The sequence below is a fragment of the Penicillium diatomitis genome (genome assembly GCF_028827545.1).
Source record: "Penicillium diatomitis strain IBT 30728 chromosome Unknown utg000004l_segment0_segment0, whole genome shotgun sequence".
Taxonomy (NCBI): Eukaryota; Fungi; Ascomycota; class Eurotiomycetes; order Eurotiales; family Aspergillaceae; genus Penicillium; species Penicillium diatomitis.
In genome coordinates, this window is record NW_026623176.1 from 1,157,896 (window position 1) to 1,185,513 (window position 27,618).

Below are 27,618 nucleotides of genomic sequence, written 5' to 3' on the forward strand. Positions count from 1 at the left end.
GCAGCCGCAGCCGACCACCAAGCCTCAACTACGCATTAGTGATTTGCTTGCATGGATTCACAGATTTGTGGATCAATCACAACAAGCGTGCAGTACTGTATATTATACACAAAGTCACAAAAAATTTGGAAGGAACATATGGAAGGACATCGAAAACATTGGCGGAGTCTCTCGCCGCTAGACCATTCACTGCTCGTGAGATGGCCTCAAATTGAAAACTAACAAATATGGGGGTATCACATGTGACATGAAACTCGTACAATCATTCCGTCATCAATCATTAGAAAAAAAAAGCAAAGAAAGCCCAAAACTCAGGACCCGAACCACACACACAACGCCAAACCCAGAACAGGACCCAACACCGAGCCCAGAACAACAGCCAACACTCAAGACCTGGTCTTGAAGTCCAAAAGCCAAAGGAAAAGACCAGCAGAGCCTGCTCATCTGTGTCGCGGAAGTTGTCCCTTCTTCCGCAGAGCCTCACTTCGGCGGCGCTCAGCAACCTCCTTGTCCAGCATCTGGTCGTTGATCTCAGAGCTGACTCTCTGAAAGGTCATCAACGTATCCAGCTTGGGGTTCATCATGGTGATGATCTGCCGGAGGTCGAAGAGGTGTTTGCGGATTGCACTGTCCGGGAGGCAAAACGTGCGAACACTCATCTCGCGAGCAAGGCATTTCCAATTGTGCAAGTTTGTCTGCACACAAATTGGCAAGCGGGCCGAGTCACCCGTGAACGCGATCCGGCGACGGTTGGCAACGATCAATTCTCGCTGCGTCGCCTGGTCGAAACGGAACTCGTTCACATGGTGCTGGTTTTTGTTGTTCCAGCCCGCATTCACCTTGTCGATCGAGTGCTGGGAAATCCGACCAGCGTAGTACTGCTCGAGGATGAAGTCATTTGCCGTGTTGCAAATGAGGACCTCAAGCTCGGCGTACAACTTGGCCTGCTTGTCAGAGTCCAGCGAAGTTGTGAGTGACGCAGGTGAGCTACCTGGCGCCGCAAAAGAAGCCGCATTCGAAGCCTTGCGCTTCAGTCCGAAGTGAGGCTCGTCCACCTGAACATTATGATTAGATATGAGAGGTGAAATAAGGTGGGGATAAGAGGAATCACTTACAAATTCGGCGAGCTGCTGCTTCAGCTTCTTCTTGAGACCACCCAGAAGCCGAGACGCGGGGCGACCCTTGGGAGAGAGCTCCTCTTCCTTCAGCCCCAGCAAGCCGTTCTCTCCCCAAAGAACTTTGTGCTTAGGCACGCGGTCGTCGATTTCAGTTTTCACTGAGCTCAGTTGAGGAGGAGGGACCGCGACCGGCTCCGTGAACCCGTCGGAGTCTGCTAAGGTCGAGGTGAAGCTTGCCTGTGAGGGAGGGCTTACAGCTTCAGAGAGCGCCTCGTCAGCCTCTCCACGTGGGCGAGAAAGCCGGCCAAGGGGCAGGTCTTGCTTGCTTGGGACGTTGAGCCCCTCCGGGTACAGCAACTCCCGCCATTCATTATCATCATCCTGAATAGCGGAAGAGGCCGAGCTGGCGCACTCGGGACCGTCGACGTCCGTCTCATCATTCTCGTGCTCAGCACACCACGAGAAACCCGAGAAATGCTTGAAGCTGAGGGATTTCTGGCCGCCACAACCCGGAGAAGGAAGTGTGTCCAGTCGTGGACCGGTGTACCAGGGGTTGTGTCCAGGGTATGGTGGCTGGTAGACCGTAGGCTTGAGCAGCTCGATCTCCGGTTCCTTGGAAGGAAGCTCGCTTGAGCCAGAAGAGACGCTGCCGGACTCGGATGGGCGCAGGAAATCGGCAAGAAGGTCGTGGAAGGACCAGCGGCGCGCAGTATCCAGACTCTTTGCTGCAGGTGTGTTGGTGTCAGGCTTATCATCCTCGGACTCAGTGTCCAAAGAGAATCTAGAAACCTCGGCGTAGGGGGCTTTGACGTCCCTTTCCCCACGCTCAAGTTCACCGTCCCAAGAAAAGCCAGAAAAGTGCTTCACGCTGGGGGATGTGGGCTCATTGTGACCCGGAGAGGGCAATGTACTGAGTCGGGGACCCGTGTACCAGGGATTGTGTCCGGGGTACGGAGGCTGGTAGACGGAAGGTTTGAGATACTCAACCTCCGGCTCTTGGACAGAGCGATCAATGAGAGGAGAACTGGCGCCGTAGGAGTCAAGCTTGGTGCATTCGCGTTCTGAGCTGGTCACAATAGATGTGGTAGCACATGAATCGTAGTTGCTGCTCTCAGGTCTAAAGTACCAAAGCTCCGGTTCAGCATGGAAAATGGCACATTGGAGACTGGCACGCTTGGGCTTGTTCGCTTCGGACTCGGCCTCGGCCTCGCTACCCTCAGCAACCGGCGAGACGTAAATAGTGGGTGCGGGCTCAGATAAATCGCTCTCATTGTCGGAGGAACTCTCAGGCTGTGCGTCACTAGAGTGAGAGTCGGCCTGAAGTGACAAGGGCTGACAAACACCAGGCCTGAGATCATCCACGTGCAGTCTTTGACAAAGGCGCACAGGGCTGAGATTCAACTGACACATTTCCGGCTTGATAATGTTGACAGTAAGATCTCGAGAGCAATTTCTGATAATGGAGGAACTATGCTTGTGCGCCATCGGCTCGGGCACTTTAAGTTCAGGCTTTAAATTGCCTTTGGACCCATTGAGAGTGTTCATGTCATGCACAGCAATCATGAGTTCCTCGATGTCAGAGTCATCAATACGACGCTCTTTGCTAGACGCGGGGTGTTCTTTGCCATCAGAACGGGTGTACCCAGCGGATCTAGGACCATTAAGGCTCTCTCTCATCTGGATGTTGGCAGCGTAAAGAGACGTCAGCTGGTGCATAGCAAGAATCAGATCCTCAGCCTGAGAGTCGCGCAAAACGCCGTTGATGCTCGGAGATTGAGTGGCTTCTGAGCCAGATCGAGAATGTGCCGGGAGTCGTGGACTGGAGTACAAGGGGCTTTGTTCTGGGGATGGATGCTTGTGAACATCTTGCTTGCGATGTCCAGTCGCCACTTTCTGAGAGGTGGGAATGGTAGCATGAGAATTAAATGTGTGCGCGCCGAACTTCTGATCATCCAGCTCCTGTCTCATCTGAACATTTGCAGCGTAAATAGAAGTCAGACGGTGGAGAGCAATGGCAAGACCCTCAGCTTGAATGGGAGACTGCGATTCATTGCGACCAGAGTTGAAATATTGTGAAATGCGTGCGATGTCTGAATCAGAGCTTCCTGAGTGGGAATACTTGTCGAAATCAGGCTCAAAGTAGCCAAGCTCCGGTGCCTGAGAGGCGTGCTTGGTGCTAAGAGGCCCTGCCACGTGAACGACAGGTTTATGGGCAACTTTCTCACGGAAAGTTGGCTTGGTATTCGCAGAGAACGATCTCTGGCTATGTTCCACAGCACCGATGGAGTTCAGCTGAGGAAGAGAAGGCTTGAGATATTCCAGCTTCGGCTCCTCGGGGGTGCGCTTGGTGCCAATAGATCCAAGTGCATGCACGGAAGGCTTATGAGCAACTTCCTCATGGAAAGCAGGCTTGTTGTCAGCAGACACCGATCTCTTGTTCTCTTTCAGAGAGGCGATGAAGTTGAGGTGGGGAAGAGAAGGCTTGCGGTACTCCGGCTTTGGTTTCTCGAGAATTCGGTTGGTGATAAGGGACTCAGACGCATGCACAACAGGTGCAAAGGCAACTTCCTCGTGGAAAGTAGGCTTGGTATCAGCAGATACCGATCTCTGATTCTGTTTCATAGCGGCGATGAAGTTTAGCTGGGGAAGGGAAGGCTTGCGATACTCAAGCTTTGGCTTTCGGGAGGAGCTCTGGTTGCTCATTGAATCGGACTTGAGGTGCGCGTCCATTGCGTCCTAAGTGCGATGTACGGTGTTGTAATGAGTGTGAAGAAGCCTCAATGAGGATGGCACCTCAAGCCTTTGACAGCAAAGGTTGAGACTACCAGTGTGTGGAAAGATATCAAAGTGGTGTGTGACCAAGTAGATCGTAAATCGAGAATGTGGGAGAGGGTGTATCGAGTGGATGAAATGCCACCACAAAGGCAGGATGTATGAGAACGAGTGTCAAGTGGTAGAATTGGAATGGACCACGAAACAGAACGTTGTGAGAAAAGAAGGGTTGTTAAGCGGTAGCAAGGAAATGGAGTTTCGATGGGAAATGTGTGGGCAAAGGTGTTGAGTTGGGAGAATGGAATGGAGCAGAGAGTGGGAAAGGTGCAAAGGGTTGGAGAAAAGGAAAAGAAGGAAGAGGAAGTTTGGATAGAAGGTTTTATATCCTGTTCCCTAGTGAAGTAAGAGCGCGTTATTCAAAATATCGAGAATATTGTGTGATGGCAGGTTCCGAGACGCTAATCGTGTTTTGAGTAAATCAGCAAACATTCTGCTATACTTCAATGATAATTACCTTATTGGGACAAGAGTGGTAGACAGGCAGTCATCCAAAAGGGGACAATCCAATTGTTTGCGTGGGTCCACCACACGTCAGTCGACAAACCAGCACCAGCCAAGCGTGGCCAAGCTTTGTGGAGACGCGCTCATTGGTAAAAGCTTAGGCTTCAGGCCCTAAGTTGTTGATTGTCCCTTCGCGATGGTTCGTGAGGCTGGGGGAGCGTTTTGTCTAGGCATCAGCTGTAAACAAGTCTATAGAATGTTGCCCTTTTTTGACTAGTGTATTCCCACATAGTAAAGGCACAATAGAATATGGGAGTCATCAGTGCATATAACTGTGACCTTCTATTGATCTTGCGACAAGATAATCTGTTTGATATAGTTAATCGGATACCGAATTCAGACGAAAGTGCTATACCAAGGCTGCTCTCGCACAGACCCACCGTGGGTGTGTATGAGGTTACAAGTTTCTCATAGCGCTGAATGATTTTTTGAAAATCACCGTATCGGGCAAGTAAGGTACCTTTCTCCTCCAGACGCGAGGAAGTCGGCCAACATTGGGGAAACTCGATGTCCTGAGCTCACACGAGCAAGCAGCAAGAGCAGTCTTATATGAGCTAGTTGAAGCTTGATCTGAACTTGATCTCAGTAAACGTCCTTCACCTAGTAAATGTATTGCCATCGATCACCTTGATTTCCCTCCACTTTCGTCTCCGCCATCTTTAAAGTCTAAGTAAGCCCCAGCACTTGCAGCTTTGCTATGCTTCTCATCCGAGCTTAGACCTCACAAAATTTTGACAGGCTTGATAGAAATTTTCACGTCTTTTCCTCCGCATATTCCCCCACGAGCAAAGTCATATCCAGACGTGGTCGATATGAAGATCTAATCTAGAATGACAAGTCCGCGGTGCACGATCACCAGCTACGGCCTGGGAGTAGATGGAAGGCGTCAGCGACGACGAGCAACCGAGCCCCACATCGTTAGCAATCATCATATGTCCTCTTTGTACGGGTAATGATGCCTGCTCAAGCCAGGCTAATATCTAGTTGGTGAAGAGTTGGGATACAAACCCATGTCTCAATTGTTGAATCTAGGGGTCTGCGATGGGACTCAACCACAAATCTACTCTGAGGGGTGAGCTGCACCCGCTCATGTTTTGGCAAGGAAGAAATTCCATGAAATGTACATCGACCGCCGAAGCGAACTCATCTTTGCCAATTGAGCATGTCACAGAAGGGTCTATAAGCTGGGATTTTCGGTTCAGCAGAATTATTTGCCCACCCAAAGGCTTGGGCATATGAAAGGAGGATTCGAAATTTCCCATAAGCTTGCACATCGCAAATAGAGCATGTCTTATAGCTCGAATCAATTATTGTACGTCTACCCTGTTCCTGTCAACTAAGGACCTTCCAGCACGATACAGCAGACGTGATAGCCGCCTCCTCTAGGTTAGCCGTTCTGAACACAGCGCTGCTCTTATCGATACGTAGACGCGTGGATTGATAGATACTGCTAGGATAAAACTCATCAGATGGCCTGATTGAATTATGTTCTCATGTATCGCATCCCTGCTACCATTGACGCCTCAAGCGACACTCCACAAGCATCTGCGGGCGTCTTTTTCGTTCCAGTGAGTTCACATAGCCCAGAGATGAGACTCCATGCTTCAGTGACTGATTCTCGATTGCGATATAGGACTTTAGTTTCAAGGGCATGTCACACATGCTCAATTGTCGCTTGCCGGTCACAATTGTCCTGTCAGAACATACTCGTGACCTCCAACACTCCATTCGTTGCGATCCATTACCAGGTGCTCGAGCGATGCAGGGCTCATTACTTGGAGACCGTGACCATTATCATGTCCCGATCTCAACGTCCAGATTTGCCTTTATTATCCATCGGCCCTCGGACGGGAAATGGCCCGGCCATTCCAAAGGGGCGCCATGTTCACTCCAGACGGAGTCCGCCCAGTCAGAAGTCCCGGCCGAGCCTGCCGATGATGCAGTCACGTGGCTGGCTCATCCACATGCCGAGAAGTCTTTCCGATGCGTGCAGATGTGGAGTTCCTCCCCGCATCCTCAGAACCACTGAGGTCTGTCTGACTGACATCAACGGAGCAAGGCGGCTCGGGTCCAGAGACGGCATTCGATCACCGAGGGCGCATACATTTGTCTGCGCGCCAGCCCCTTGAGGTCTGGACAAGGCATCAAGCTCCTTTTTCAGGCCTCCCACATTCTCTTTGAGGCTTTCTTTTCCCTCATCATCATCATTGTGATTGGTGAGACTGCCGCCTTAGCAGGGTCCGCTCTCCACGTTCAACCGATCTTCAATGCCGGGGCTGCCCATCGTCACTCGTACAACAATGCGGGCCGCTTACCCCGATCTGCTCGCGAGTATTTATGAGCCAGCCATGGCCCTTGCAGTTCAGAATAGATGTGAGGAGACCAAAGCCGCTGAAACTCACGCCCTCGATCTCGCGCGTACCTGGTCGTCTTTAAAACATTCCCTGCGCGAAGCACTCAACCAGAATCATACTGCTTGATCGAGATCCTCACTTGTATAGGAAATTTTTCTTCTATCCCATCTCTTCCCTCAATCCCTCGATTTAAGATTGGGACCATCTTCGACAGTCAACATGCCACAAGAAACTTTCGACATCGTCATTGTCGGTGCAGGTCCGGTTGGTTTGCTTCTCTCCTTGTGCATGTCACGATGGGGATATAAAGTAAAGCACATCGATAACCGCCCGGTACCGACCGCTACCGGTCGTGCAGATGGCATTCAGCCTAGGTCGACGGAGATCCTTCGAAACCTGGGCTTGAAGCGTGCCATCATGGCCTACGAGCCTGCCAAGGTGTACGATGTGGCTTTCTGGGATCCTAAGAGCGACGGATCGGGCATTGCGCGCACTGGCAGCTGGCCCAGCTGCCCTCGATTCATCGATACCCGCTATCCATTTACCACCCTTGTGCATCAAGGCAAGATTGAGCGCGTGTTCTTGGACGAGATTGAAAAGGCTGGAACGCACGTGGAACGGCCATGGACTATTGTCGAATTCAAGAATGACGGTGCCGCAGACCACCCTGTTGAAGTCAAGCTGAAGTGTCTCGACACCAATGTCATTGAGACCGTTCGTACGAAGTACCTCTTCAGTGGCGAGGGAGCTCGCAGCTTCGTGCGGGAACAGTTGGGCATCAAAATGCGTCACAAGGACCCCATCGCTTATGTCTGGGGCGTCATGGATGGTGTTGTTCGCACCAATTTCCCGGATATTGAGACCAAGTGCACGATTCACTCCGATGCTGGTTCGATCATGGTCATTCCCCGTGAGGACAACATGGTCCGGCTCTACGTCCAAATTGCCTCATCTACCGACCCGGACTTCAACCCTCGCAAGACTGCGACAGCCGAGGAGGTGCAACAGACCGCCAAAAACATCTTGAAGCCTTACTGGATTGAGTGGGATCGCGTCGAATGGTACTCTGTCTATCCTATTGGCCAGGGAATCGCCGAGAACTACACTCTGGACGAGCGGGTGTTCATGGGCGGCGATGCTTGCCACACCCATAGCCCCAAGGCCGGCCAGGGAATGAACACTGCCTTCCACGATGCGCTCAACATGGCGTGGAAGATTCATGCCGTCGAGAGTGGTTTGGCGGATCGATCCACCTTGAGCACCTATGAGAGCGAGCGCAAGGACATTGCCGAGACCTTGCTTGACTTTGACGCCAAGTACGCAGCCTTGTTCTCCACGCGTCGTCCGAACGCTGGCGAGATTTCCGCCAGCAAGGCTGTTTCAACTGGCAACGAGGAGAATGAGGATGAGTTTGTCAAGACTTTCAAGTCTTCTTGCGAATTCACTAGCGGATACGGAGTGGCGTACAAGCCCAACGTCTACAACTGGGATGCCAGCCACTCGGCGAAATCTAGCTTGTTCAACATCTCCGGTGTCCGACTGACCCCTGGCCGTGCCTTCACCCCGACTACAGTGACTCGTCTTGCGGATGCCAACTTTGTCGAGCTGGAACAGGAGGTCCCCGTCAATGGATCTTTCCGTATCTACGTCTTTGCCGGCAAGCAGGCTAAGACTAGCAAGGCCGTCGCTGATCTTGCTGCTAACCTGGAAAAGGAGCGTTCCTTCCTGTCCGCTTATCGTCGACCCGACATTGCCAACGTGTCGTTCTTTGAGCGTCACAACCCTCACTCAAAGCTCTTCACCATCTCTGTCATCTACGCAGGGAACAAGAATGAGGTCGATGTCGAGTCTATTCCTCAAATATTGCGCGACTATCATCATCACTTGTACGCAGACGACATTCCTGACGTTCGGGTCCCCCAGGCCAAGTTTGCTGCTCACGAGAAGCTTGGCTTTGATGCCGAGAAGGGTGGTGTTGTTGTGGCTCGTCCTGACGGTCATGTTGCGTGCACTATTCAGTTGGTCGAGGGCTCTGGCACCGTTGATGCTCTCAATGAGTACTTCAACGCCTTCTCGACCAAGTCGCTTGGTTCAACGTCGCAAGGAAGCCGTCTGTAAATTCACGGGATTATATAGCTTGATGCTTGGTGACTAGCATGTCTTTTCTTTTCGAGTTTTCCTGTATATATTCATTCATATTGTCTGCAACCATAGTCTTGTGCATATGTGGCGTTTGACGTTTATCTCTCAATGCAATATTTGAATTTATTTTTTCTACCTATGACCTAGCTTCATCATGACCACAGCAAGATCTTGCAATCTTGAGGTGTGGCCTGCAATAATGTACAGGACCATCAGGACGTGGAACTACACAAAGTGCGCGCAACATGGATGGCGTCCAGTATCAAGTGGTCACATGCCAAGCCCGGTTGGATTTCCGTCTCCACCAAGCGTCATCCGCAACTCTCTCTTACAACGCGAGATTCCTCCAGCGTACAACACGACCCAAAGTCTTCGCTGCATAATGCTTACCCTCACACTCACCGCCGAACTGGAAGGGTGAGTTGAGTACCTTGGTCACCTTACATCGGCTCTGGCATGTTTTGCTTTTCATGCGCGAGCCGAGGCGCCCCGCCTTCCCCCACCAAAAAGCATGAACTTTTGCTGGGACATGCGTCTTCGTGACCATTGTGCTTCGGAAACAATGAAACAATGTGAACATGAACCCTGATCTACTCTTTGCAGTGTAACCGGCTTGAAGCCGACTGATACCGAGGAGAACCCTTACTACTACACCTTCAAGGTGCAATGTACCTCGTGTCGCGAGACGCACCCGAACTGGGTTAGTTTCAATCGTTTTGTAAGTTTGATGTATTTGCAGTCGTCAACGTCTTACATGTGCAGCATCACACACTAATTGAGATCATGGTATCAGGAGCAGCAAGAGATTCCCGGTAGCCGGGGTGAGGCCAACTTTGTGTGGAAGTGTCGTTTGTGCACAGTACGTTGGACCATGGAAGTAGTCGCATCGCGGTGGCGTGTTGCCAGTCTTGATTACTTGAACAGTCATACTCCCGGTGACCTCTATCCAGGAGACTAACGTGGTGAACTAGAAAACCCACTCTGCGTCCATCACGGCTGGCCCGCATGCGTACGAGGCCGAGGAGAAGAAGAAAAAGGGCCAGAAGATCATCGAGCTGGACTGCCGTGGTCTAGAATTCGTTGACTTCAAGCCTGATGTAAGGCCATTGACGCATCTGTTTTCTTCCAATTCAATATTTCTGCTGGATGGTAGCTAACGAGGTTGTCTTGTCAGGGCGAATGGGAGGCAAAGGGCGTCGAGTCTTCGACTTCTTTTACTGGGATTGACCTCTCCGAGGGTGAGTGGTATGACTACGATGAGAAGGCCAGCGAGGAAGTTAGCATCAAGGAGATGAACTGGAGTATTGGACGGGCGTAGTTGAGCTATAGTCTTGAAAATTATACATTTACGTCGACGTTCTGGAATATTGGCTTCGTTCTTTTCGACAAGCACAAAAGTTTGTGAGCCTGGGTAGCAACCTGAGATATCCTCGAAATGGCGGCCAATCTGTTAGGTGACTGTGGTTGAACACAAGCTTTGTTAACGAGATCTGAGGGCTCAGTGTCCGTACTTTGCCTTGGAAAAGGGCGTGAAAGTCTTATGTGAGAAGACATAGTTCACATCTCGCGAGATTAACTTTGCCCCGAATCATCGATCAGTCCTTTTGTTCGACACTTCAATAAAGAATCGCGACGAAGCTCTCATGGTCAGCTCTGCTACTGTAGGTGAGTGAGGGGAAGGCGGTGAGCTATGGACTTTCCTGATTGGCTCACAACACCCTCCCCGACCAGCTCACATTTTCGCGGTCTGTCGATTCCGAGATCCAGTCAATCCAGACCACGAACATCACGAACTGTTCTATTCGACCACCTTTTACTCAAGTTGCCCGCCCTGATTTTTCATATTTTGCAATTCGCTCTCGCCCAAGATCGAATTTCTCAATTTTTCTTCTCACAATGAGCGTACGTCGTTCTACCCCTCCCCCCCCCCCCCCCCCCCCCCGCCTCCTAAGTCTCCGATCATCAAGCTCCGCACTACCTCGCGTGGCTCCTCTGATACCAAGGGAATCTCAAAGCGCTGAATTTTTGCTAACATACCACGGTTCAAATAGTTCCAACCAGTCAATCCCCGACCATTCTTGCAGGCCAGGTACGCTGCATGTTCCGATCCCAGACTTTGTCAATCCGATGCAGACCAGCTCCAGACACTCGCGCATGGTCTCTCGCACCTCCCAGCACGATCGGAATATCTTGCTAATTTAACATTGTCCTCGCAGAGTCGGCACTGAGATGGTCATTCGCTTGAAGTGGGGTCAGACCGAATACAAGGGCGCTTTGGAGAGCATTGATTCCTATATGAACGTACTGCTGCGCGACACGGAGGAATACATTGATGGCAAGCACACCGGTAGCCTCGGTCTTGTCCTGATCCGGTACGTGAAACAAGCGTCTGAAGAGGCTCCAAGTGATGTGGCGGAGAACGCCCTGTGAGAGGGGAATGGTCAGCTTAGAAATACTTTGACTGACATGCTACTCTTTGAATCTACAGGTGTAACAACATTCTCTGGATGGGGTCGGCAGACGGCGTCGAGATGACGGATATGGGGTTAAAATAGAGGGCTTTGGGAAACGAAATACGGCTGCTCGGTGACCCTGGCACGCACTCGGTGGTCTTGAGAGACCGACAACAGCGGTGCGATCCAAAAGACCCATTCGTTGTACTTTGACAAAAAGAGCGGACAGCTGCGAAAGTCAGCTAGCCGGACCTGTTGGAACCTCTTGCACCAGTTAACGGAAACTTGGCTCAAGGCGACGGACACGTGAACAGTGGCAATCTGTTGGACCAAGGGAGCGCCTCGGATTCTATCAGAAGCTCTGAGTTTTCTCTGCACCAAGAACCGCGTTGCGACATCTTGCTCGCGATCTAAGTTCGCCGCGATCAGCACTCTGGACTGACTATCTTCTTTCTTCCCCCCATTCATGAGGCGTTCGATTTGTTTTGTTTTCTGTGGAACTATTGATATCTCGCAAGGCGATTGCCGACACGAAAAATGAACTTTCGTCTTCTGACACAAGGATGTGTGTCTGCCTTTCCACGCCTAAGATATATCTGTTTGTGGATGCTCCAACATGTGGACTTGGCTATCTAGGTACCGGGGAGCTTGGTACTATTTTGCTCCGTCCACGTACTGCACCCACGTCTCTGGCAAGGGTTGTACACGGGAGGCGGGCCTCAGGTACGCAGCTGCACTGCTGTACCTGCTTCCGAGGTTTTTGGTATTGACTTGACCAGCTCCACAGAAGGTCAGACTTGATTTCACGAATCACTACTGCCCGCTAGTTTTCCTTGCATGGTGACCCTCAGGTGGTAGAGAACCGGCTACTGATATGATCGATACTGCTGAATCAGGCAAGCTAGCCACCCTAAGTCAGCTCGGTCTTTTGGGCTCCGCCACCATAGTACGTAATTGCAATGCGTCTGCTCAAGTCACTCTAGCTTGGGGCGCCAGCGTGGTCCACACATTGTTAGTCCCATCTGCGGATCACGAAAGTAGGGCGCTTCCAAGGGGTCCTGCCTTCACCCATGGCCTGCTGAGGCACAAGTCGATGCTCCAGCCACAGTCGATGATGTATACCTGCGCAGTCCTCCGGAAAGAAGCGGTCCCCTTAGACCGGGGGCGCGATGATGTGGCTAGTGCTCAGCCACAGAGATGATGTTCTTTCCCACTCAAAAGGCTGAGCAGTTGCAACTTGCCAGTCAATCAATTTCCCCCGTCGGAAGCATCAGTGCTGCGCCACATTGAGCGGACAACATGAGTGCCACTGCATCCTTGGGCTTCGGATTCCAGGCCACATCTCGGATGCTTCCTAAGATCCTACGATACCTACCAAGTTAGGTAGTGAGTGTATCCGAGTAGCAATGGCCAAGCCGGGGTCTTTTTATAACAAATTTCACAGTAAGTTGATGGCGACACCATCTCTCGACTGAACTGTATAATGTGAAATCGGCCGGCGCTTTCGGGATGTCCGGCTTCACTCTTGCTCTTGATCCATCCACTCGCTGCCACAGATCCTCCCCCCTTCTCCAGGCGTCATACGAATCGGACTAGCTCAGATCCTCGCTCAGATGACCTGGCAATATTTCAAGATTACCGACGCCATTTAGAACAGATGGAGCGGGAGACCGAGATCCAGACCCGCACACCGTTGACATCAGATAGGGTGACCTGCTTCCGTGCGCCTCTTCCGTCGAAGGCGACGCTGATTTCGCAACTTGACGAATCTGGATGGAATGGTGAACGCCGAGGCCCACCGTAAAATGGAGCCGGTACTCGGCGGGTGTTGTTGTGGTGGTGGAGGTGTTTGTGTGCGTCAAGTGTACGATGTAGGTATGTAGTTAGTATGCGAGATAGAGAGGGGCAAGGAGAGAAGATGAGGGGGGGGGGGCAATTTCGTCATTTCGGTTTCGGACCGTTCGAGAGCATGCTTATTGTTGACATTTGACAATCTGTTGTCGGATGTATGGCACACCACCTAGTCCTGCCACCACTGTTACTATGCCACGTTACTACCGGGATACAGCATAAGAGAGTGTAAACCAAGGTACTGACTAGGTAGATGGTCACCACACAGCATAAATAGGAAGAGGGACGGTAGTGGATATTTATGCCATGGCTGATATCTGTCGTTATGAGGTGGGAGAACATGGCTGCAGCGGTCAAAATAACGGTTATATATGTCTTAGCCGCTTATGTAGTTGGTGACTGGGTAGTACCTCGATCGGTAATTCCAGTTCTAGGTTGGTGGTCAAATACCAATCCGACACATGGGGAAGACGTAGAACGAGAGTGTCAAGACTGCTAGTGTCGAACTCGTCTAGAATTGGCATGTCATGGACCCCAGGCCAGCGGGTGACGCACGGCTTCGGTTCATCGAGGACGGGTGCATCTGGATCGGTGCGTACTGCGTGATGTCCTGTGGGTTGTGATTTGGATGCTTGCTTTCTTTCTTTCTTTCTTTCTTGCTTTCTTTCTTGCTTTCTTTCTTGCTTTCTTTCTTGCTTTCTTTCTTTCTTTCTTTTTTTTTGCTCTTAATCTCTACCCATTATATAAAACCCGATCGTCCGAAAAGGTTCACTAAACAGTCTGAATCGGACGCTTGACTAGGAGCGACTGTACAAGTTGACAAATCGCATCGAGAACCGGAGAAGAGAGGGGTGTATGTGGCAGGTGACGATCACCCGCTGAGGCAGGGTGCGCTCCGCCGGAAAGGCCCACATCCGTTTCGGAGGGAGTTTAGCATAGCGTCGATTCGGTCTTCGATGCAAGCTGAGGGTTGGTCATAGCGGGGGAGAAAGAGTAGTAGTAGTAGTAGTAGTAGTAGTAGTAGTAGTAGTAGTAGTAGTAGTAGTAGTAGGCCAGAGGATTCTATAAAGTCAGCTGGTGGAACACCTCCGACGCACCAGTGGTCAGGACAGGCAGTCAGATAAAGATCGTGGGTTCTGGTGTCGCATACCTAGTTCTCATCGTCATTTGGTCGGACCGTCCACCGCAACCATCCGTCTGCCCTAGACCTAATGGTCGTAGACTTAGGACCATGTTCCCAACTGTGCGAGACACCCAACACTTCAACCACCTGTGGTCCTCGCATAACCATGGATTCTAGTCAACATGTCAAGGCAAAGGGGGGGCTTCGAATCATGGGAGATGGTTGAGACTGCGTGACCGGTGACTTGACTCGATGAATTGGTCCTGGTAGCCTGGTACTACTTTCCTCGGTGTCCTACGGTACTACGATATCCGCCGTACAGTTCTGAGAATCCTGAGTCAGTGAGTCCTGACTCCTGACTCCCTCGGTTTGGTTTGACTTGAGAATTTGACCAGAACTGGGGCGTTCTTGTCATGACCTTTTTGCTGGGACTCGCCCCCCTGATCATCGTCGAGTCTCCGCTGCGACGGTCCAGACTGGCCAGACCGGCCAGTCTGGCTGAATCCGAGTCCACATTACTCGTGAAGAGACTGAAGACATCAAGACGCTAGTCGGTTTCGAGAGGAACACAGTCACTCACAGACCGCATGACCGACGATACCCTTTTCACTTTCTTTCTACACTGCCTCTCTCTCTCTCTCTCTCTCTCTCTCTCTCTCTCTCGCGACGCACGACAGTGCTTCGTTCGAGTTGACCACCTTCCTACTAACTACAGTATATGGCTGCCCGTTGGTTATGTGGGAGATGTTGTGTTTTTTCCTGGATCCTTTTTTCTTCATTTCTCTGCTCTGAAGTCTCATTTCACACCCTTTTCTTTTGTCGAACAAAATGACTGTTGTTGCCTCCCCCCACCCTTCCAATAATCATAAATCAGATTTCCGCCTCCACCTGCATCCGCGGAGCCGGGTGTCCTCTGCAGCCTTTGAGCGCACGGTCGTCACTGAGGAGAACTTTTTCAAACTCTCCATCTCGGAAATTGGAGTCTGGCGTTGGAATGGGTCGAGAAGCTTTGGTTTGCTGTAAAATTCGATTTTTCACAATCCGCTTTTTTTTTCTCTTCTTCTTCTTCTTCTTCTTCTCATTATTGCACAAATCGGTGGGTTGGATCCTAAAGAGGCTTCTGCATCCCAGAGGGCGGCGGTACTCTGCGTCGCCCTCGAGTTCGTGGTGTTCCCGCAATCCACACTCGGCGAATGATGGGTTCCTCGGCCATACGACGTATGGAGGACGTACCGTTTCCCTCTACAGCGGCGGGCCGCCTTTTTATTTAATGACGCCGGCCTCCCACTGCCCACGCGCCTGTCCTCTGACTCTGATTTCTTTCTAGATCCTTTTCTCTATTCCCAATTCCATCTCATGTATCGCTGCATCATTCGGGTACCTGTACTCTTTGATCGACCTTGGGTGAGAGAAACTTCTCTCCATCGTATACTCGTGCCCTCTCCTTTTCGAGGACCGTGAAAGCGCCGCCCGGCTGTCTATACTTGATCCTTTGTCTACCATCGACCAGGGTTCAAGGTCGATAACACCCTGCCTCTCAACTTTTTCCCCCTGCATCTATATCTACCATGATGCGTGATACACCCTCCAAGTTCATCGAGATTCTCGATCCCAAGGATTTGCACCTGCACGACTCGGATGTCCGGCTCGAGGATGTCCTCGCCGACCACGAGGCGACCATCAACCGCCCAAGATCGTCGACGCAATCCACCGTCAAGCCAGACCAGAGCTACCTGGCGCGAGCCAATTCCACATCTCCCACCCAACGATGGAAACGACTCAGTAGTATTCTGGTCCAACCGCGACGCTCTTCCTGAGCGGTGGCCCATGTCGCCTCCACCACAAAGACACGACATATATATAGACCCTTGCTTCCACACTCGCTCGACAAAGAGATGAAACCAATGACGATGATTCTTCGACCTTGCTGCCAAGACATTCGAATTCGAGGACGGCGGACATGTGCAGCGACGGAAATGCTTTGCTCTCAAGTCACATGCTCCATTGCGACGTGAACTCTTCCATCACCCCAGTCATTGAAGCAGGCGATGGTGAGAGAAGTGGGCTATGCTCCTTCTCTCTCGACCGTGCCTATTCCGAATCTATACCTTCCTCCGTTCAAAGCAATCTGTGGGCGAGCCTGGTGGGCTCTCGGCTTGGACGGTGGGCTTTGCTGGTATACACTGTACAGTGGACTCAGTTACACACAAGGAGATAGCTCCTTTGGTTACCCACCCTGTTTTGCTTCGCGGCGCGTCGCTACGAATGATGATGTTGACGAACGACCATGATGACGATTATGACCATGAGACTATATCCCCCTTTGCCCCCTCCTCTCTACCTCTTCCGCCCGACGGACATGTAAGCCTCTGTGCTGTTTGCTTGGCGGGAAATGAGGGATTGCTCCACGATGGCTAGACCAAAGAAGTGAGATTTTCAGATAAAGACCAGTACAAAAAAGACATTATACAGAGTCAATTATACGGCCTTCCTTTATAGAAAACAACTAGTAGGTAGTAGATAGTGAAAGTAGAAAGTGATACTAGAAAGTGATACTAGAAAGTGATACTAGAAAGTGATACTAGAAAGTGATACTAGATAGTGATACTAGATAGTCAAGCTTCAGTAACATTCGACTCACCCACCGCAATTCACCGTGCTATCTAATCCCCGAGTCACGGTTACTCCATTCCCATCTTCAGGATGATGCCGACGCCCTTTCAATCCGAACCGGTCAAATTGGTACATTGCCCAATGGGTACTCGACTGGCAGCGTACCTCGCTGCTATCATGGTCAGACTCACCCCCGCCGACTGTTTGTGTGTAACGTGCCAGAAAACAAATGCATCCCTCCGGTCCCTGAACAAATTACAGATCCTTTCATGAATCCACCTTGCTACCTTCACCTCAGATGAATATTCCCCACTGAAGTCGACGACCACGTTCTTTTCATTTCCCGTCGCAGAGTCCCGAGTTCTCCCGTGTCACGAGATCAATTAGACTTTTTGCTGGGCCATTTTCATCACGAAGATCTTTTGTGCCTCTAGGTGTTGACTGGGAGATTGGCGTTGCCCTTTTTTTCTTGGATCCAGGCGATAGATGAATCGTGAATTGTTATTCGCATGAAGGTGATTAACAAAAGTTCAGACAACCACACTATATCAGTAGATACTAGATACTAGATACTAGATACTAGATACTAGATACTCGAGTCTATGATAGGATACTGATCGTAGACGTGTATGACTGTATGCCGAGTGTACGAGGCCGTATGTTACCTTGTACGGTGCAAACTGCAAACTGTTCTGCCGGGGTCCCTGAGGAATTGGAAAAAAAAATTCTGTTTCCCCGCATCCTAATGGAGGATGATGGGCCATGGGCATTACCTTAATGGTGGACCCCATGTGACAGGCGGACACGGACGAGATCTGCTGACCGACTTGGGTAAGAGGGGGGTCCATCTTTTCGCTTCGCTGCGCTGCCTGACTCCAGACGGCTTTTCCTCACCCCCCACCTGACTGATTTCCGAAACGGTTTGGTGGAAGCGATGCTGAATTTGTCGTGTCGCCGCCACCTCAGTCTGTGGCGTCCGTACATGGAGTCGGAGAATGGATTGTAGATGGCGATACTCGATCGAATCCTTGATGGACCGCGCAATACGTCCAGGTGTACTACTAAGTACTAGTAGTACTTAGTAAGTACTGCCTGTTACCTATGGATGCGGCCTACCGGGGAGTCTCAGTGCCCAAACCATGGTGCCGCGGGTACAAAATTGGAAAATACACAATTGACATGTGTTCCTGACGGGTTGACCGCCCCGAGGCCCCGGCACCGCCCAAACTTGTACCCCGTGCTATTTTGGGTTGTTCAGGTACCCGTGGTTCTGTCCGAAGAAGTTTGCCATCCTCAGGGACTCGACAGTCGACAGTCGGCGACACGCGAAAAGAGTCCCGGACGGTCACGACTGACTACGGGGTGGACCTGCAACACGTGAATTTGCTCCTCGTGGTAACGGGATAGGAGTACTGTACCAGTGTACCACTGTACCTCCCTAGTACCTCCTACCTGGCATCTGATCTCATTATCTCATTTTTGGTTGACGGGGTTGTCTGGGCAGTCGCCTTCCATTAGTCGAATGCATGACTCGAAGGGGGGTTTTCAAGCTCTACATCCCGTTGTTGTCTGGCATACCTATCAAGACTCTTCATCCCCATCTCCCACTATCTCTGATTGAACAAGAACATGAACGATGAAAGTCTGGGCCATTTGGCCACTGTCGTTTCACTCGTCCGTCGTTTCACTCGGTCATACCCGACCTGCTCCAACGATGAACGAACCATCTTCGTGCTCGACTCAAGCGCAGACCAAACCCCCTCTAATCCGATACTTCCACAAACACCTGAGACATTCAAAAGAGACAACTAGCCTGGACCATCACCCCGAACTTCCCGAAGAGGCCAGTCTCACCCTGAACCCCTCAAGAAAAGGGTTGCTCAAGGATAAACCAGGCGAATATATGAGTTCGCCAGCGACCAGCGACCAGCGGCAAGACGACCCAGACTGCTCTAGATCGTTCATCACGAATCTTGTGGTTCTAGATTCACGGGGCCGACGATCAAAGCATCGATTCGGCCAGTTGATCTTGATCTTGGGGTGTGAGACGAGACCCTTAAAGGCTTGAACAGGGTAAGACATCTCCACCTCGTCTACGGTCTGAGCGCGGCAGGTAGCGCGCGCTTTCTGTCGTTCAGTTGCTGATCCACTTGTGTCTTGGGACACTTGAATCTTTGTGACTTGTGAGATGGTAGTAGTAATAGCACACTAGGAGTAAGACCCTCCAGTCCGTTCCTGGATATTTAGATCTTGTGCACCAATCTGAGATTTCAAACGAGTCCAATGATGAACCGGTCAATCTCATGTTGATCTCTGCTTGGTCCTTGCACTGCCTTGTGTTGTTCCACGGCAGGATTGCGGGAGCGCCTGGGCATCTAAGACATCCTCGGGGCCATCCTGCTTCTACAGCATTGAGACTTGTCAATGGACTGGACTGGGCTCGGACCATCTATCCGAAGACCTACGCCTCCATTGTCATCGCTATGGATTATGGAATGACCTTCCCCAGGACGGCCTTCAATCTTGTGCTATCTCGACATTTTCGGGTGGATGCCATGCACTGCTTCCGTAGAGAGAGAGAGAGAGAGAGAGAGAGAGAGAGAGAGAGAGAGAAAAAGTGAATTTGGCAACGACGAGATAATCAAGTCGATCTCGACAATTGGATACCTCCAGTCAACGCTCCCTGTTTCATACAGTACCTGGACCGGGCATTTTGATGACTGATGAAAATTGCTGTTCTACAGTCCACACCTCCAACCGACTACAACGTCTGCAGGTGAAAGACTCGGAAGAACGGGAACATAGTCACATACAGTGCGACGTGGACACGCACGAACCGATAAACGATGATGCTGAAAGTCCACATAGACATTGAATAGGCTTGAAGCAAGCAAGGGATCACCATCATCCAATTCTGTACTCTCTGAGAGTCTAAGGATCTGCAAGTCATCTTATCATCAGTTGTGCTTCATCAAAGTGGATGCAATACCTCCCTCTCCGATCGGATCACGGGCTCTCTGATCTCATGTGTCTTGTCGTTATCTTATCGACAAGCTGCTCTGCTCTTCCCCCCACCACACCAAGTCAGATCAGCTAAACGGTAAACAACAATCTATCCGACCACCACACCGTACAACAAACAACGACACCCCCGCGGCCCCGAAGCGGTCCAATCCCCAATCGCTTTGCAAAGTCAACAACCGTGCCAGGACCCGGAATTCATCTCTCCGGAACTCACTGAGCGTCCCCGTACGACCGTGTCTTCGCTTGCACACGCGGACGCGGGCGCACATCCAGGCCCGGACCGCCGGCTGCACGTTCAAAAGCCCGCGACTGCGCGTCATCCTACAACGAGCACGGTGACAAGAGCTATTGCGCAGCTGAGTTTGCGATTCCCAAAGCGCATACACACATACTCGGCCGATCCCTGCGCAACAGGCGGGGGGGGGGGGATTCTTTTCTTTACTCTCTCTTTCTCTCTCTCTTTTAAATCTCCGATACGATGGCCTTTTCAACTTCCACGCCGGGTCCCGAAGGCCGTGCGACTTCGCCGACGGTTTTTGAACAACAGCGCGAGGAGCTGGTTCGAGAAATTGCCGTGGTAAGTGAGGTACTGGTCTTGGAGTGAATCTTGAACCTTTCCGCCCTGTGGAGGACAAGAGTGGTGAGGGGAAGATGAGCCGTATTTCTACGTTCAGTCATGCAAAGATGGATTAACTGTTATTGTTGGCGCGGATAGGGCATGGAGCAGGTCCTCCAGAACATGAATCGTCTCAATCGAAATCTAGAAAGCATCATCACTGTACGTGCATGTCTCCCTCCCACCCCGGGTGCCCTGATGACCGGTTGAACCCGCCGTTGAACGTGTTTCTTTCCCCTTTCCCATCCTTTCCTTTCCTCCGAATCTTCCTTTTCAATCTAGATTGACGCTTTATCTATACAGGTCGGAAACGAATTCAGCTCTGTCGAAGCTCTCTGGTCGCAATTTGAAAACTACATGGGTCGACCACAGGAAGACGTCGAGGAACCTGCTGCCCAGGGCCAGCGCACGGCCAGTGGACAAGCGAGCGAAAGCCAGACAAATGCAGGAACACAGCATGAGTCGGGCGATGAATCGATGACCAGCCAGTAGGAGGCGAGCCGGCTGGGCTGGGCTGGCTTTATATTCTTGTGTTGCGTTGCGGGGATTTTGGGCCCGTCGGCGCTTGGTATGTTGATCGTCTCTCTTTTTCATGATACCATGTTGTATGACGTTGAACGGAATAGATGTGTTTTGGGATTTTCACGGTGCCTCGGTGATGTCGTAGGCAATACAAGGCCGACGTGCAGAATTCTGCGATTTCTAGACTTGCCTAGTCCTACTGTAACTTATTCTTTTCTGGAAAAGGTCTAGGCTGGAAGGTATAATTGGCTTCAATAACATCTGAAAGGTCGCTCTCGCCAAGGGAAAGGCTGATTGTGGGTAACATGAATGGAAAACACCGGTCCTATGCATGTCCAAAGTGACAAAAGACTCGGGGGGTCATAAGAGTCAGAGAGAAGGATATTTGGACAGAAAAAAAAAAACAGATGGAGATACAACATTGAGACAGGGCAATAGGCTGGTCATCTGGAGAGAAAAGCAGTCGAGGGGATTGGAACGAGAAAGAACAAACAAAGAGATCCAGGAGAAGGAGAAGGAGAAGAAACAATAAGTCCAACAAACATCCAGTCGTCGAGACATAGTTTTGGTCGTTTCGAGTACAGATGATGGCCCGCCATTGATAGGACTGAGGGATGCGCGCAGCGATCCGGCACCCCAGAGGCCATATGTGCTCTCACATTCAAGAAAGAAGCAATTCATGTTCAGCTTGCAGCAGCAGAGACACATACACAGAGGCAGACAAGCAAATCGATCAAAGCAACCAGGCAAAGTGACCGGAACCGAATTGGGAAGAAGGAAAAGAGAACGCATCCCGGAAATCAAGAGAGATGGACATAAAGGAAAGGCAATGCGACAGGTAGCCCCCTCATTAAAGAATGCTGCAGCTGCGCTTCTTGACTTTCTTCCCTGGCCGCACTCCACCCCCGGATGGCTTGCTGCTGTTGCGGTTACTCGTGGGCTGAGTCACGTAGTCATCTTCCTCGATGGCCACCACGGTGTCAACTGCCTTTGCAAAGACCTCGTCAACACCTCGCATCTCCTTACTGCTGCACTCCGCATACGTGGCGCCCATGCGCTGCGCGACTCCCCGTCCTTGCTCGGGTGTGATGGGAGTCAACCCCTGGGTCTTCAAGAGCTCAATGCAAGTGCGTTTATTGCGAAGATCTGATTTTAAGCCAACCAAAATGATGGGAGTCGTAGGGCAAAAATGCAGGACCTCGGGATACCACTGGTAACGAGATTAGCGCTGCCATGGGAGATTGAATACCCAATGTCTCGGCCTCTCAAGGGCGTTGGCATTTCTGCTTACCTTGTCGACAACGTTCTCAAGGGACGCGGGGCAATCGATGGCAAAACAGACAAACAGTAGATCGGTCTCAGGGTAGGACAGTGGCCGCAGACGGTCATATTCCTCCTGGCCGGCCGTATCCCACAGAGCGAGCTCAACTGTCTTGCCCGAAGCACGGTGAGTGGTTTGTGTGATGTAGTTTTCGAATACTGTTGGAACGTATTTCTAGTTTGTGTTTGGCATTAGCATCGTGTGTCGACAAAGGCAACGTTGCCCGTGAAAACAGCAAGGCAGTGGTATGCTCACCTCTGGAAAGTAGCCTTGCGAATAACTAATCAACAAGCAGGTCTTGCCACATCCTCCGTCCCCTACCACGACAAATTTCTTGGAGTAGGAAGGTGGTTGTGTGATATTGGTGGCTTCGGACATTTGTGCACTGGAGAAGCTGGTATGCGTGCTGGCGGTTCCGTTGCTGACTCGCACACTTTGGGATCGAGCGCGGTTGTGTCTTGGGGTTAAGCTTGGAGGTGGTGTGGCCACCGACCGACGTCGCGAGGCGGCATAAAATTGGTCTTCATACGCCTGGCTCATGATGATGGCGGACACTGAGAGTAGTGTAGTCGGTTGTGGAGAAGAGAATGCGGGTCTCGTAAGGTCAAGGCCAAAAGTATGCTGGGTGTCCGAAGAAAGAAAATATGGCCAGACACCGTAGAACAACCAGCGGTTCAATTTTCTGGTGTGAGGTGAGCGAGCAAAAGACGTGAAGAGGGAGCAGGAGGGAAACAGGGAGAATGGATGGGGTCAAGGTGTGAAAAAAGGGTCCGGGAAGATAGACGAGCGGATGGGAGAAGATAATATTGTGTGTACTAGAATAATCACTTAATCGCAATCAAGAGAAGATCGACCTCAAGTGCGCGATTTCAGCAAATAAGTACAACAAATGTGGAGGTGCGGAATCCGAATTGAGTGTGGATGATATGAATCCGTTTAGAGCTGAGAGTCTCTTACGGGGGCGAGACCCCTGTGCCGCTCTGTTTACCCAACAAATTGCCATGGCAACCCGCCTGTCCACCCGGCGCCGCAATGACGCCAGAGCCTCCTTCCGCCGTTTCGGTTGGCAAGCTTCAGTTGTGCCTGGCAAGGTCAGCCTGATTGAACCCGAATCCTCGGCCTCCGGATTTCTTTTTTTGGCTCCTCGGTCTCTCCGCGTGCCCCTCTTTTTCCTATCATTGATCGTTGAGACTCCACTGTTCAGCTCTGCCCTTCAGACAGTGGAGATGACGGTAGAAACAAACGGGCAGGGAAGGACTCATTTGGAAGCCTGTTACAATTTGCGCATGAAGTCCAAAGCTTCAATACCTGATCCTCACGAGGTGTACGCCATGCATCCGCCTATCGTACAGGATGTCCGCGATGTCGTACCTACTGCATGGTATGCAGTTATGTACTGTGGTGCATACTCAATACTGCCCCTCGTCGGCTCTGAGATTCCCCCCCCCCTCATGTTCAAGATCTCAGTGGCTGGGGAAGATCTTCCAAACAAGTCATAGGGAGATCGGATCCAGTTTGGATAGAGACCCTAGCACCCTGCGTTACCTACAAACAGGGCAGGTTATCAACATAACCGAGTCCAGATCATCAATTTCCCGGCCCTGAACCGAAAAGTCTCCACCGCGACGTTGTTGACGTCTGTCTGGTCTCATGCGTGTGAGGGGCCTTGTGATTTCCATGGAAATCTCACAGGTACATACCACTTATGGAGCTCCGCTTTCTCAAGGCTTCCAGTGATTTTATATCCCCGTAGCTGGAATAGGTGTAATGGTCAGCCACAGCAGGCCGCGCACTCACGTAGGGCTGGCTTGCAAGATGACTCCATTCAACTCTCCGCAGTAAGTGTCTGGCCGTTGTCAAAACCAAGGTGTCCCCTCTTCTGCTCTCTGCTGCTTTAATTGGGGCTTGTTGGCAGGACCTATATCATGTACATATGTAGTAGCCTCAATACCAACTTGAAAAGAACTGTACCAGGTACCATGCCTTGCAAAGTGAAGGCATCACGCTATTACATACCTGCTGCCCAAGGCGTATCTGTCTACCTTGTGTAATTGCGCAAAACGCAGCCAAGTTTTTAGTCCCTTGACTTTGCAAGGACCATCTGAGCGAGCTACAAATCAATCGCAGGATATCGATGATCAGCGGCACAGTGGCATATGACATAGAAAGAAGCCCAGTTCTAGACAGGAGATTATATAGTGATGCACGCATGCACTGGATCCATGCGTAGAATATCTGCCTCCTCAAGGGACTGTAGTGAAACGGAATCGAGTAACTACTACAGAGTACGTAGACGCGATTGCGTTGTGACTGCATACTATCTACAGTCATACCTCGCCTGTTGGCCAGTGGTCTCCAGTTCAATATCACTTGCTGACATTGCAGCATGATGCACCCGTATATTCTCGGTGTTTACGCATCACACTCGAATTCACTGCATGCATGACGGGTTGGTCCATGGATTAAGTTGCCGTGGGGTTCCAGTTTAAGAGTCGGAGCTCGAGTCGGGTGACTAAGCCCACACATGCCCGCCCAGCTGGGCATCTGCGGCCACCAGGGGAAACAGCCGCGGATGCGATAGCAATCTTCAAATGACTTGATCCACTACTTTCCCCATCCTCGGGTTTGCTCCCAACCTCCGAGCGACACCCACCCCCGATTTGTGGTCCGACGTCTCGGCCTTTGGTCTTCTTTGTCTCGACGGCAGATTCTATACATGCGATCCTGCTGAGTCGTACCGGATCACCAATTCCTCGGACGTCGCGGGCATCGACCTGTCAGTATATGGAGACCCACTTGCTGGCGCCCTCGGATCGATAGTTTTGCACAATGGGCCCGGCGAAAATCACAAAAGATCAGCCGGATGCTGGATTGAGGAGCCTAAATCATTGTAAGGGCCAATGCCTGTTTGCGCATCCGTTGCGCGGTGTGCGTCTTCGCCGGAGAAGGCAGAGAAGCTTGTTCCGCTGTCGAGAGCCCATCTGACCGTTCTGCGACTGACACCTCAACCGTCACAGATGCCAACTCATTACCGCTCTGGCGCTACTGGCCTCGACAGAAGCTCATTCCGCTCGTTCGTTATGAGACTCCCTATCTAGCATGGCTTCAGGAGAAAGTGCGCACTCCGGCGCTGGACTCGTACTTTGCATTTACGGCCAATCTCGGCACACACACCTTCTTCATGGTCTTTCTACCCTTTCTATTCTGGTGTGGCCATACGAGTCTAGGGCGAGCGTACGTACCTAATTGCCGAATCGTGAGAAGTCAAGTCGACTGAGTGGTTCACTGATCGTTCAATGGTGTCACAGACTCGTCCATATCCTCGCGGCCGGCGTCTTTATTAGCGGCTTTATCAAAGACCTGCTCTGTTTGCCTCGACCTCTATCTCCTCCGCTCCAGCGCATCACCATGTCCGGATCAGCTGCACTTGAGTACGGATTTCCTTCGACGCATTCGACAAATGCTGTGTCTGTCGCCGTCTACGGGCTTGCGCTGTTGAACTCCCCAGACTCCACGGTTCCATCCAAGACCAACTTGCTTTTGCAGATCATCACCTATCTCTATGTGACATCCATTGTCATTGGTCGTCTGTACTGTGGGATGCATGGTTTCTTCGACGTGGTCGTTGGGTGTATCCTTGGTGCAATGATTGGCTTCGCCCAATTCAGTTACGGCCCGGCCTTTGATGAGTATATATTGTCTGCGACCTGGCTGGAGATCCTGGTCATTCCAGCTGTCATATTGGTCCTTGTCCGAATTCACCCTGAGCCAGCGGACGATTGTCCCTGCTACGACGATAGTCTTGCATTTACTGGAGTGTGGATGGGGGTCGATGTCGGCTCTTGGTATTTCACCACGTCCCGCCTCGCATGGGCGGACCCTCTTCCGGGAACAATTCCGTACAATTATGAACAGATTGGTATCGTGGGAACTGTGATCCGTCTCGTGGTTGGTGTCTTGTGTGTCTTTGCCTGGCGCGAAGTCACCAAGCCGACCTTGTTGCGGATCCTCCCGCCTGTCTTTCGCAGTCTTGAAAAACTAGGTCTTCTCCTACCTCGTCGTTTCTTCACTACTGCCTCGTAAGTGTTCATCATTGCAGATCGCGCGCCTTCACAATGGACGGGATGTGAGCATTCGCTGACCGAGACAATCTCACAGGCGATATACCACTGTTCCCTCAAACTTGAAAGATAATGAAGTTTTTCCGAACTTCTCGGACATTCCAACTTTCATTACAACTATACGCCACCCTCGCCGCCGGGCAGTGTCCATCGGCCCCCAGTCTGAGGCTGATGCCTACGAAACTCTCGCTTACCGGGAAAAGCGCAGACGCGAGAGCCTCTCCGGAGGAAACCAAGATTCTCCTGTCGGTGATAGCCGTAGGCCCAACGGGAGGCCAGTACTCAACCGGAAACCGTCCAAGCTGGATCAATATGAGGAGATGATGGGCACTGTCAACCCCAGTGTGGGCAATGGTGAGGCTTCATTGCGCCCGCCACGATCTTCGGCCTTTCCTCCTTCTACCAACGATCGTACCGGTACCGCCGACGAGAGAGAAGTTTTCTCACAGATTAAAAAGCCTCGTGTCCGGTACGACGTGGAGGTGGTGACCAAGCTTGTAGTTTATGCGGGTATGAACAAGCAAACCGCCAGTGCAGACTTTGGATGATAATGATGGCTGACTTTTACTTTTGTTAGGAATTCCCTGGGTTGTTATCAATGTGGCGCCTCCCGTTTTTGAATCAATTGGATTTGGTGTCCCTTTGTTATGACCATTGCTGGAGATATAAACCCTTTGCATCGTGACGTGACGCCTTGACCTTGGATTGTCATCGTCCAGCACACTTCGCCCGGAGACGAGTCCCTTACTAGATAGATACTGAACATGCACATAAACCAGATTGAGTCATATACGGTTTGACCGGCCCAATAAAACCTTTTTTCTCAAATATGTGGACATTGAGCACCAATTCGGCTCTTGAGCTGCATCCGCCCGGGCTTGAGGTATTAGGAAGCTTGTATTTCAACCGAGCTTAGGGAGGCCCTTCAATTGGATATCTCAGGAGCTCGGGCACACACAGTTTTACCCGCAACATGGTCATCGCAATGAAGCTCTGGAATGAAATTTAATGTAGGTACCATTTAGTG

At 51.2% G+C, this 27,618-nt stretch overlaps 11 protein-coding genes across 11 annotated transcripts; 8 read left to right on the forward strand and 3 right to left on the reverse strand.

Moving 5' to 3' along the window:
- Nucleotides 1-440: 440 nt before the first annotated feature.
- On the reverse strand, nt 441-3,848 carry N7539_003696 (uncharacterized protein; the record flags this gene model as incomplete). The annotated part of the gene is made up of 1 exon (XM_056933298.1): nt 441-3,848. One exon carries the CDS (start codon nt 3,846-3,848, stop codon nt 441-443), a length of 3,408 nt encoding a protein of 1,135 aa, XP_056790839.1.
- Nucleotides 3,849-5,737: 1,889 nt separating this feature from the next.
- Nucleotides 5,738-6,792, forward strand: N7539_003697 (uncharacterized protein; the record flags this gene model as incomplete). The annotated part of the gene is made up of 2 exons (XM_056933299.1): nt 5,738-5,763; nt 6,507-6,792. 2 exons carry the CDS (start codon nt 5,738-5,740, stop codon nt 6,790-6,792), a joined length of 312 nt encoding a protein of 103 aa, XP_056790840.1.
- Nucleotides 6,793-7,024: 232 nt separating this feature from the next.
- On the forward strand, nt 7,025-8,923 carry N7539_003698 (putative FAD monooxygenase; the record flags this gene model as incomplete). The annotated part of the gene is made up of 1 exon (XM_056933300.1): nt 7,025-8,923. One exon carries the CDS (start codon nt 7,025-7,027, stop codon nt 8,921-8,923), a length of 1,899 nt encoding a protein of 632 aa, XP_056790841.1.
- A 406-nt stretch (nt 8,924-9,329) lies between these two features.
- On the forward strand, nt 9,330-10,265 carry N7539_003699 (CXXC motif containing zinc binding protein; the record flags this gene model as incomplete). The annotated part of the gene is made up of 5 exons (XM_056933301.1): nt 9,330-9,364; nt 9,551-9,665; nt 9,741-9,806; nt 9,919-10,044; nt 10,122-10,265. The coding sequence occupies 5 exons, from the start codon at nt 9,330-9,332 to the stop codon at nt 10,263-10,265; spliced, it is 486 nt and encodes a 161-aa protein (XP_056790842.1).
- A 578-nt stretch (nt 10,266-10,843) lies between these two features.
- Nucleotides 10,844-11,502, forward strand: N7539_003700 (small nuclear ribonucleoprotein F; the record flags this gene model as incomplete). The annotated part of the gene is made up of 4 exons (XM_056933302.1): nt 10,844-10,849; nt 10,999-11,036; nt 11,164-11,373; nt 11,436-11,502. 4 exons carry the CDS (start codon nt 10,844-10,846, stop codon nt 11,500-11,502), a joined length of 321 nt encoding a protein of 106 aa, XP_056790843.1.
- Nucleotides 11,503-14,181: 2,679 nt separating this feature from the next.
- N7539_003701 (uncharacterized protein) lies at nt 14,182-14,536 on the reverse strand (the record flags this gene model as incomplete). The annotated part of the gene is made up of 2 exons (XM_056933303.1): nt 14,182-14,313; nt 14,429-14,536. 2 exons carry the CDS (start codon nt 14,534-14,536, stop codon nt 14,182-14,184), a joined length of 240 nt encoding a protein of 79 aa, XP_056790844.1.
- Nucleotides 14,537-15,942: 1,406 nt separating this feature from the next.
- On the forward strand, nt 15,943-16,191 carry N7539_003702 (uncharacterized protein; the record flags this gene model as incomplete). The annotated part of the gene is made up of 1 exon (XM_056933304.1): nt 15,943-16,191. One exon carries the CDS (start codon nt 15,943-15,945, stop codon nt 16,189-16,191), a length of 249 nt encoding a protein of 82 aa, XP_056790845.1.
- Nucleotides 16,192-20,489: 4,298 nt separating this feature from the next.
- On the forward strand, nt 20,490-21,119 carry N7539_003703 (DASH complex subunit DAD1; the record flags this gene model as incomplete). Its single annotated transcript, XM_056933305.1, has 3 exons — nt 20,490-20,588; nt 20,727-20,789; nt 20,931-21,119. The coding sequence occupies 3 exons, from the start codon at nt 20,490-20,492 to the stop codon at nt 21,117-21,119; spliced, it is 351 nt and encodes a 116-aa protein (XP_056790846.1).
- Nucleotides 21,120-21,999: 880 nt separating this feature from the next.
- Nucleotides 22,000-23,010, reverse strand: N7539_003704 (GTP-binding protein rhoC; the record flags this gene model as incomplete). Its single annotated transcript, XM_056933306.1, has 3 exons — nt 22,000-22,359; nt 22,441-22,644; nt 22,726-23,010. The coding sequence occupies 3 exons, from the start codon at nt 23,008-23,010 to the stop codon at nt 22,000-22,002; spliced, it is 849 nt and encodes a 282-aa protein (XP_056790847.1).
- A 461-nt stretch (nt 23,011-23,471) lies between these two features.
- Nucleotides 23,472-23,969, forward strand: N7539_003705 (uncharacterized protein; the record flags this gene model as incomplete). Its single annotated transcript, XM_056933307.1, has 1 exon — nt 23,472-23,969. One exon carries the CDS (start codon nt 23,472-23,474, stop codon nt 23,967-23,969), a length of 498 nt encoding a protein of 165 aa, XP_056790848.1.
- Nucleotides 23,970-25,299: 1,330 nt separating this feature from the next.
- N7539_003706 (phosphatase PAP2 family protein) lies at nt 25,300-27,139 on the forward strand (the record flags this gene model as incomplete). Its single annotated transcript, XM_056933308.1, has 4 exons — nt 25,300-25,360; nt 25,488-25,704; nt 25,779-26,549; nt 26,629-27,139. The coding sequence occupies 4 exons, from the start codon at nt 25,300-25,302 to the stop codon at nt 27,137-27,139; spliced, it is 1,560 nt and encodes a 519-aa protein (XP_056790849.1).
- Nucleotides 27,140-27,618: the final 479 nt, after the last annotated feature.